This window comes from Perca flavescens, chromosome 20 (assembly GCF_004354835.1).
Source record: "Perca flavescens isolate YP-PL-M2 chromosome 20, PFLA_1.0, whole genome shotgun sequence".
NCBI lineage: Eukaryota > Metazoa > Chordata > Actinopteri > Perciformes > Percidae > Perca > Perca flavescens.
The window spans coordinates 19,669,317-19,679,568 of NC_041350.1; the positions used below are offsets into that span (position 1 = coordinate 19,669,317).

Genomic DNA, 10,252 nt, shown 5'->3' on the forward strand with positions numbered 1-10,252 from the left:
TCCATGTCATACATTTCTGGTAAGAAGTAAGTAAAACACAAGAGGAACATCTAGAATAAAAGAAAAAAAAAAAAAAATCTGTAAACGGCACTTTGATCTTTTAGCATACTCTCCAGTACATAACATATTTCCTGGAAGCCAAATTTAGCACCTGGCAAGAACATTCCTAATATTATGTGTTTATGGTTATGTCCCAGAATAGGTAAGAATGCACATGGTTGTGATTTTGAGCCCCTTGATGCGTCTAGGAAGGGAGAAAGCAGGACATATATTTTGGCAGGCCTTGCACTCTGAGCTTAAAGAAGGGAGTGTGATACCAGGAATTTCTTACTGTTTACTTGCTCAGCTGGTTTTGATGCTGGAATCATCTTTCTGTCTTAAGCACTGCAGGCATTTCTGACTGCATAGCTTTTTAAGAATGCCTTGTCCCCGTTGTTCTATCGAAAAACTACTTTCACAGTTAATAAACCTTAACCCTCATTCCTCCCTTAAATCACAAATCATGCATTACAATCATATAATTTCCAATCCGACTCTCACTGGCGTACCCCACCTCCCTTCCTCCTCCTTCGTTCTTCCTCATTCTCATATGGATGCGTTTCATCTTTTTCTCTCAGGGGCCCGCGTCACCCCTGCGTACCTGCACTCTGGATGCCCCCTGGCAAATGAGCACCGCGTCTCTCTTTTCCCAACCGTGCATTTTGTACGTTTAACCATGTCACTTTGAGCCGGGCAGATTACAGGCGTTTAAGTTCATTGGAGAAGGTAAGGGCAGGTATCAGGGCTTCATGGGGGATTAGGAGCCCAAATTGGTTCCAGCTCTCCCTTCCTTCTAATGACCAGTTCTTTACCGTACTGATGGTGGCGTGGCCCGAACGTTAGAAGAGGGCGGTGGGGCCTTTTTTTTTTTTTTCTCTCTCTCTCTCTCTCTCTCTCTCTCTCTCTCTCCTCTCTCCCTCTCCTTTGCTTTTTTGGAACCAGCAAAGGACTCCATGCTGGACAGCTCCAATGTGATTTGAAACCACTCTTTAATATCAACCACATGGTGGTACCTGTAGTGCTAAGTCCACGCTACGGTTTTAGTATGATTGAGTAGGAAAGTGAATGAGACAAAGACAAAGAGAAAAAGGGGGTAAAAGAGGAAGAACGGTAAAGGTGGAGAGCTTGCTTGGCCTGAGTGGCCAGCTTGCATTTGACACAGCCCAAGGCATCTCCGTTATAAAGGTTGCCCCTGGCTGGCAGTCACCTCCAGATGACCTGGGTTCTCCACTGGAAAAGCCACAGGAGCAAAGCCGGCTGGGGAGGCTTTGTGGAGCTGCACTTATTCGCTGCTGTGGTGGTGATAAAACTTCAGACAGCCTAATTGATGGGCTCGCTGACATAACAATACCTTGTGAAAGCACGGAGTGGCCCATGCCTGGTCCTCATTTCTAGACAGCTGGAAGGGGAGCAGAACCCCCTACAATGCAGCCAGAGTGGGGGTCCCACAGAGGGGAAGGGTGTAGGTGGGGGTGGAATGGTGGGGAGTAATGAAAGGAACCATTTGTACCCTCCACTTTGCTAACTTAAAGCTTACTTTGAAATTCCAATGGGTGATAACACTCCAGAAATAACGTTGTTTTGGAGAAGGAACTGTGGACATGATACTGGACACTATGTATAAAGTTGCATTGTGCAACTGTCTGCAGGAAAGAGAGAGGGAAAGAGGGATGTGCCACGGTGAGGGTTCTTCTGTGCCCAAGCTGCACTTAATACTTGAGGAATGTGTCCCTGGTGACCATAGCAACCAAACGTAATCAAAAGCTTTATTAAAAGAGGGGGGAATAGATCATAAGGAACATTAAAAGTATCCCTCGCTGGGTTCCCAAGTCAGCACACAATTGTCCTTTTGTTTGTTGCTGTTTTGTCGTGAGCGCCTCTCTCAAGGACTCGGTGGCTAATGTTGCCATTAAGTCATGCAAAACTGTTTTGTCTTTGTGGTGGCCTGTGATGAATCTTTCTGTGTGTGAATGCAGGGTGATTTAACGTTTGTTTTTCTCCTCTGTCTTTTTTTCTTCTCTCTGCCAGGTTCATTAACGCCAGGAGAAGAATAGTACAGCCCATGATTGACCAGTCCAATCGAGCAGGTAAAAAAAAAGAAAAGAAAGAACAACCCAGCCAAACTACAGCAGCAAAGTGCTGCTACTCTCTCTTTCCTCCCCCAGCATGAAAACACCCTTCCCAAATCCTTTACTGGCATGCACATCATGCACATCATGCCTGGAACAATCCCATCTACTTCCTACCCTCCCTTCATCCCCTGTTCCGTTTTCTGTATGAGATGCGTTCAGCAGTGGTACGACCCGTTTGCTGATTGACTCTAATTGGCGATTTCCCAGTCTAAGTGAAGAGAGAGGTATATTAGCACTCTCTCTGTGAATTACTAATTGGACACAAGAGGAGTGCCAGAAATTCTAGCAGCAATTTATGAGTTATCTTCTTTTTTTTTCTTTGTGACTGTTTTGTTTTTACATTTTTTCCAGTCCAGGGTTAGTGGGGGATTCCCCCTCACTCTTTCTGCTGCGTTTTTATTTCATTCCCTATAAGAATCCCTGTTCTGAATTTTGATATTAAGTAGTCATTCCGCACATTTCCTATATCAAGACCGCTAAATAGCTACTAAATAGCTACGTATTCGGAAATGTATTTTCATGAAAACTGCCCTCAGGAGGGAGACTGAGTTTAATACGATGCATAGATTAAATAAGATCTGATGTTTTGATTTCACGCCAACGCAGGGAGAGATTTTCATATCTTTAAAACAGATTATGGAAAGCTTCATGTTGTTAATTGATAACAGATTTTATTGTCCGTATCTATTGTGGTCAGATTACAAAAAGCACTAACTGAGTAGTAAACACGCCAATCTGTGATCCCATGGAATGATTCAGTCACCCTAAGCTTCATTGACTTTGGCATTACCAAAAAGAAGCCAAGTAATTTGTCTCAGGGTGGGAAAAGCTGTTTCTGTTGATTAGCAAGCTCCCCGTCTTAAAAAGGTCCCCACACACACCGGGGTGGAGATTGTTCAAAACGAACATGAGCCATGATTAAAATGAGATGCACTTCCAAATGTGGGTGACTCTTTCTACAATTACTGCACTTTTGTGGAATATTTGTGGGCATACAACGGATGTGTGCCAATCAGCAATCTCTACAAAAACAGCATGACTAACATCTCCCCCTAATCGTTACGAATTCCAGATTATCCAAGATAATACTGTTGTAGTCCTGGAATACACTGTTTTCTACAGATTCCAAAGAGCATTAGTTCTTTAGAGCTAATAGTAGACAAAACAAGATCCAACTGAGCAAATTGATTGCTACTGTAACTTCCGTATTATAACAGATAATTAGGTAAATCATTCAGAATATTCAGTAATGTTCAATTAGGATTGTATGTTAGTGCAAGTACTGATTTGAGTACTGACTGGGTAAATAGCCTGCCATGGCAGAAATTCTTCTCATCTTGTCAAACTGCATGCTTTCTTCTTAGAGAACAATGTATCTCCTGTGAGTGTGGTTTTGAATGACATTGGTGTGTGTGTGTGTGTGTGTGTGTGTGTGTGCCACTGTGTGTGTGTATGTGTGTGCTTGCATGCATGGGGACCTACTGTATGCGTGTTTGCATGCCACGTGTCAGTCAATGCGGTCCACAAACATGAGCACAATGTCTTACAGTATGTTTGGGCTGGAGCTGGGACAATTGCTGATTGTCTGGTGTGTTTTCTCTTCTTCTCCCCCCCCCCTTTTTCATGTCCACGTTTTGACTACAATCAGGTTTTCTTCTTGATCCTTCAGTGAGCCAAGGAGCAGCATACAGTCCAGAGGGCCAGCCAATGGGCAGCTTCGTGCTGGATGGTCAGCAACACATGGGGATCCGACCAGCCGGTAAGTCGGTCCTCCTCTTCATCCCTCCGTCATGCCTGCTTTACCAGACACCGGTTTCACCCTCAGTTATCGCACAGCTGATCAACACTGATCCTCTTTGTCTGTAGCATGAGATTTAGTCACCTCAGCACGGAGCAGGTCCCTGTAAACCTAATACTAACAAGTGCTACACAGCCATAATAACACTTCTCTTTAAAACTCCCCTCACCGTTCCCCAGACTGTCTGCTGCCTGTCTCTAATCTAACACATCTGGGGAAACCCCTCATAAATGATAATAACAAATGGGGGATGCAATGCAAAATAAAAAAAAAAACACTTACTCCACTTCTTTATATCTTTCACTTCCCCTTGCCTCATAATTTTCCATCTAATGCTAACCAACCTCATCCTCTCTATCAGTGGTTCTACTCTGACCTCTGTGATTCAAACTCCTGCTGACCCTTTTCTGGCGTTTATCTTCTCTTTCTAGGGCCTATGAGTGGAATGGGGATGAATATGGGCATGGATGGGCAATGGCACTACATGTAACCTCCATCTTGTAAAGCAAAACGCAAAGAAAAAGGGGGAAGTAAGTACTGGGCTCTTTTCCTTGGGGTTTTTTACACTTTGGGGCTGTGGGTTTTATTTTTTTCACCCACAATTCCCAGCACTACCCCTTCTTACCCTGGCCATAATTTTCTCCGACCCCCTTCTCCCTAGCATCAACAACTGTGAGCCAGCATGCATGGCTGTTATAGCAAGATGCTTTAAGGGGTAGAAGCAAAAGGGGGGGGGGGGGAGACTTGGGAAAAAGGGGGAACCGTCCTGGGACAGGGAGGACCCGTCGACTTGTGGCGCCAGACAACAGGAACAACAACAGGGGAAGAAGGGGGGAAGAAAAAACCTGGCATGGCATGCACAAATTTATTTATCACAACAGCACCATCGCTCTCTCCATCCCGGACAGCCAATGCAAATGTTGGACATTTAGGGAAAAAATAACATCTCCTGGGGAAGGGGCTGACGGGGAGAAATTAAGCAGGCTCCAGTGAAGCGATAAAGAAGGAGAAGTGAAACTGTCCTCCGAGTGACATAAATCTGTCTGGGGAAGGATTGATGCCCAAATTATCTTATATGCAAAGACGGGAACACCACAGTACATTACGGCCCCTGAGCGAGATATACGGGACGTGGGTGACATGGCCGATCCTTCACTGGGGGTTTGGTTTGAGCTGTGTAAAGGGAGGAATGAGTGTGTGTGTGTGTGTGTGTGTGTGTGTGTGTGGGGGGGCTGTGTGTTTTGATTATTTTTTACTGGAGGGAGACGATTTAAGGGGGGGCGGGGGCCAGTGACTAGCCTGACCTGAGACTCACAGACAAGAGCATGGAGACATTGAGATACATTTATAAGGTTGTAGACACAAGCTTGACTGCATCTAAAAGGAGGGGATCTCTTTCACACATACAGATACAGTCTCTGTGTCACTGTCTTTCTGGCTCTCTCTTACACACACACACACACACACACACACACACACACACACACACACACACACAATCCCTATACAACTAAATGGCAGCAGTCTGATTAAGCTGGCCATTCCACCTCCCACTAGTGCCACACTGCTGACATTTGAAAAATCAAGACATATCACATCACAAAGGCGGCAGGGCAGAAGAGATTTTATTTTAACACCTAAACTCCCTTGCCCAATGAGGCACAATATAATAACACTTACCTTGATTAAAAGTACCCTTTATATGTAAATGGAGACTGGATTTTCCAAAGGGTCACAGCGGCAATTCTGCCGACAGAGATCATTTCACCCCTCTAGTCCTTGCTTTCTCTCTCTCTCTCTCTCTCTCTCTCTCTCTCTCTCTCTCTCTCTCTATCTCTCTATCTCTCTGTCTCTCTTCCCCTGTTACTCTCTGTCTCTCGCTCATTTTCTCTCATCCCCTCCTGTCTTTGCTAATGGCAGCAGAAAAAAAAAATCTGGAAGCAATGTTCCCTAAAACAGCCACACAGAGACAACATTTGCTCAGGTTGGCTAATTCTTAATATAGGGCTATATAATTTTGAGACTCTTTAATTACGTAACATACTTTATGCTTCATGACCAATTACATTAATAGCTTAATACAGAGGAATATTATCCTCTCTTGATTTGATTACACAGCCACACAATATGGTATATTTGGTACTTAATTATGGCCAGCCATTGAGCAGGACCACTGTGCCATAACAGAAGTGCACACCCAGCCAGGGAGGCAGGCATGCAGAGATGGAGAGAGGGAGAGAGTGAGAGAGAGAGTGAGAGAGAGAGGCCCAGTCTGTCGTCAGTTATTGTCTTCAGATGGTTTTACCACTCTTGTTAATAAAGGAGGGGGGTCTCAGATCTACTTACCAGAATGACTGCAGCTTACAAGACTGGAGATTACCAGCTTACAGTGTCAAAAACATCTGCTGGGCCTTTTAACAGGAGCTGCTCTAGGTTATATGGAGGTGAGGGCACCCATCATACCCCAACACCCTGAATGATTTATTTATTTTATGACCCCAGTAGTGAGGTTTTAAGAGACCTGCTCTGACAAACATGTGCATTTCAAATGAACTGACATGGAAAGGGAGTATTAGAAAATGGCACAGCTTTCAACCAATGAGACTGGCATTAATCTTGCCCTTGTCCTTTCTGTCCTCCTCCTCCTCTTCCCCTCACCGGGGCCCTCCAGTGTAATTTCTTAATTGCAGTGTACTAAGGTGGAGGAATGCAGAGAGTGAGCATGCCTAGTGACCTTGCGGCAACCTCTCCCCTCCTATTACAGCTTCTAATCCCCCAGGGGTTCACATTACAAAGCAGGTCGGCCCAGACCCAGGCCCCCTGGCTCCAGCAGGACCCCCTGCTCTCACTTCCCTCTCCCCAAGGTCCAGGCCTCTGGACCAGCCATGTTCCCATACTCCAGTCCCAGGCTCCAGGAGCAACCCCCCACATCTTCCTTTTTTCTTTCTGATTACAACAAACAGCCGTGTGAAAAGCCAAACAGTGGCACTGCTGAGCCAGCTCTGTGTCCTGGGTCCTGTCACAGTGTGAGAGATGCCAGCATGCTGAGGTCTCTACACATATGGAGTGGCGTCCATCTTAAGGGACATCAATATACCCCACCTTGTTTTTCCTTTCTTTTCTCTTTTAACTTCCTTCCCTTTTATCTTTGCAACTTTTCAGAAAAAGAATCAGAAAAAGCTTTATTGCCAAGTACATTTTTTACACATACACAATTTGGAATTTGTCTTGGTGTTGTAGGTGCATGTCACACATTCATCAAATATAAAAAGGTTAAGAAAATCAAGTATTAGAATATAAACAATATAAGTATACATATCCACAGTATGTATTAAAATTAAAAGAGCAGTACAGCAGAGTAAGTGCAGTGGCATGTAGAGCCAGAGGTGGAGTGTGGAGAGAGTCAGGGTGGGTTCCGGGCCTTGTTGATAAGGCTAGTGGCGGATGGGAAAAACCTACACTCCATGCATTTAAGAGCAGTACTTTGTTTTGCTTAAAATACTTTCATTCAGGGGTGGAACCAAGCTTTTAATGCTTTCTGTCTTGGTGATACAGCTAACTGAGTCTACACCTAAATTATTTAGTAACTTGTGTAAGGGATTCTAAATCAAATATGTTCACAGAGGCTCATCCCCATGAGAGAATGCCTGTTCGGTTTGTCACTTAAGTCAGCTGGGGAATTCACTGTTCCACTTGTAAAAGTATTAGCACTTCTCCACATCAATACGGCTGGTTGGTTTTCCTCACATCCTCCAGGACTGCAGTGTCTGTCGATGACTGAGGATCACTTTCCAACCTGAGACCTGACCACAACACTATTGGGCATTGTAAACCACTCACCATAGCCTAAAATAGCCCAGTGCAAAAATGTCTCTCTTTACTCGTTGAAGCTGAAAAGCGCTGTAGTCACAGACGCGGTGTCATAAAATCCGCTAAGCCCTTTTTTTCCCCCCGTTGAAGTCGTGTTTAAATTGAATTAAAGGCCTGTTAATGGAGAAAGAGCATGTCAAAGAAATAAAAAAGTTTAATTGAGTCTCTCTTTCTGTCTTTCCCTTAAGGTCTGCCAGGCATGCCAGGGGAGTACGTACCTCAGAGCGGTCCTATGGGCATGAGCATGGCCCCACCTACTTACACCAACCCTCATCAGATGACTTCTCACCCTTCCCGACACGGACCCCCTCTCCACGCGTACCTGCCCGACCACCCCCACGCCCACCACCCTCATCACCATCCCCACCACGCCATGCTGATGCATGGAGGACCCTCATCGCACCCAGGAATGACCATGTCTGCACAGAGACCCCCTTTGCTCACTCCCATCGACCCCAGTACTGGAGGACAAGGCCTGGACATCCATGCCCAATAGTATAAGGGAACTTTGCTACCACCACCACAACAGCAGCAGCTACTACAAGAAACCAGTTTTTAAAAAAAAAAAAGAAAAGAAAGCAGCAACCCACAATAAATCCTATTTTGAGACTATTTTTAAGAATAAAAAGCAAACCCTTTTGACCAGAATTTGACACTAAAGAAACAGAATTCCAGATGAGCTGTGATAAATCTTTTTTTGTTTTTGTTTTTTTAGACTTGTCAATTTTGTTACTTTCATCCAAACGGAGGACCAAGCTGACAAGAACACTTTGTAAAGTCTTGGGCTTTTGGTAAAGATCAACAGAGGATGTTTTGACGTACACGTGTGCAAAGAACGGACAGATGCACACGCTCACAGACACACACTTTTCAACACACTCACTCACTCACACACCATCCTAAACACGTTCAGTAGACTTTCATGTGACGCGCTCAAACACTTCTAAAATAAAAATCACTCTGGAAGATTTAAAAAAGAAACAACAGACTCCAAGAGTTAGAACTACTGTAGTATAAAAAGTATAGATAAATAAGTTAAAAACTTGTGCATTTTTTTCGTTGATCACATGGTTTATGTTTCTTGAGCTAGTTTTAGAATTAAAGGTTAACCCTTTCTCTCTCACACTGTGTGTGCTCCTTCCTGGAGGAGAAACTGTCTCGCAGCACAGCACTATAAAAGAAAAAGAAAAAACAACAAGAAGATGGAACATCTCAAACCATAGAGGGCAATCAGATCCTGTCCCCCATAAGAACAGGGCATGATGGGAAAAGGCTGCTAAATGACACCGGATCTCTCCAGAAGATTCAGTTTGAACATTTGTCATGCCCCTCTTCTTTTTTTTTTTTTTTTTTTGGTTCATGAATGAATGTTGCCCTGTAGGTTTTAAAGGAAAAAAAAAAGTTATTTGTTTGAATTGCCCAAGCACTGGATTGTGTTGGTTTTATACATTTTTATTTTAATATTATTTTATTTTTTTGTACCCTGGACTCTCATTGGTTAGAGCCTATTGAAGGAAGCTTAACAGTGGAAAAGCAACATCCTACGGCGCTTCTTTATCTGCAGATCAACATTCTTGCCATAAGGACAATACTGACACAAACGTTGATTCTGCGGCACTGGAGAAGCATTTGATGGTTGATGCACCAAAAAACCTAAAACTAAAAAAAAAAAAAAAAAAAAAAAAAAAAAAACTTAAATTATGAACTCAATGCTTTTGGGGGAAAAAAAGCTGAGAGAATATTGTAACAAACTTCGTACAGAGTTCAGTCTATTAATTGTTTCATGTTAGATATTCTATGTGTTTACCTCAATTGAAAAAGAATGTTTTTGCTAGTTTCAGATCTGCTGTGGCATTGATATTGTATGTCCATGAATTCCTTCCTTTTTCAGCACGTGTTCCTCACTAGATGATAAGATGCCGTCTCCCTTAAGCTTTGTCAAAAATACATTAAATACTTGTATGAGGACTGTGACGTAATGTTTAAAAGGTGTTCAGTCACAAATGCTGTAATAAATATTTCATTTTTGATTTTTGTTAGATTTTTGTGTGATTAACTGTGTTATAAACAGAGTCTTTATCCACATTTCCATTTTTATAGTCCTAAGATTAATTGCTTTATTATTATTTAGAAAATGTGTTTTGGGTGCGTTGTTGCCTTGTCAACAAGGTCTTATTTTATGTGTGCAAATGGTCAAAAAAATACAATGGTCCCACTTTTACCAGCACTCTTATTTGCAGTAGCTTGTTTTACCAGACTGTCCATTTGGTTATCGAATGCCCTTTTATAATGACAATAGCAAATTATAGTTGAAATATATCTTGCCACGGCAATTTATTTAGGCACACAAAGATGTCCTCTAAATGATAAATAACTGTCAGATGCTACTGAAGGGTACAAATTATTCAGCAAA

At 43.1% G+C, this 10,252-nt stretch overlaps 1 protein-coding gene across 3 annotated transcripts in view; it reads left to right on the plus strand.

Moving 5' to 3' along the window:
* meis2a (Meis homeobox 2a) overlaps positions 1 to 9,878 on the plus strand; it is an 80,713-nt gene extending 70,835 nt beyond the window's left edge. For 2 of the 3 annotated variants that reach the window (XM_028566088.1, XM_028566089.1), the window contains exons 10-13: positions 2,068 to 2,126; positions 3,820 to 3,930; positions 4,401 to 4,499; positions 8,028 to 9,878. In XM_028566088.1, the coding sequence (XP_028421889.1) occupies positions 2,068 to 2,126; positions 3,820 to 3,930; positions 4,401 to 4,459 (229 nt within the window). In that variant the 3' untranslated portion in view covers positions 4,460 to 4,499; positions 8,028 to 9,878. The remainder of the gene's footprint in view (positions 1 to 2,067; positions 2,127 to 3,819; positions 3,931 to 4,400; positions 4,500 to 8,027) is intronic. The other variant, XM_028566090.1, reaches the window with a different exon arrangement.
* The last annotated feature ends 374 nt before the right edge of the window (positions 9,879 to 10,252 follow it).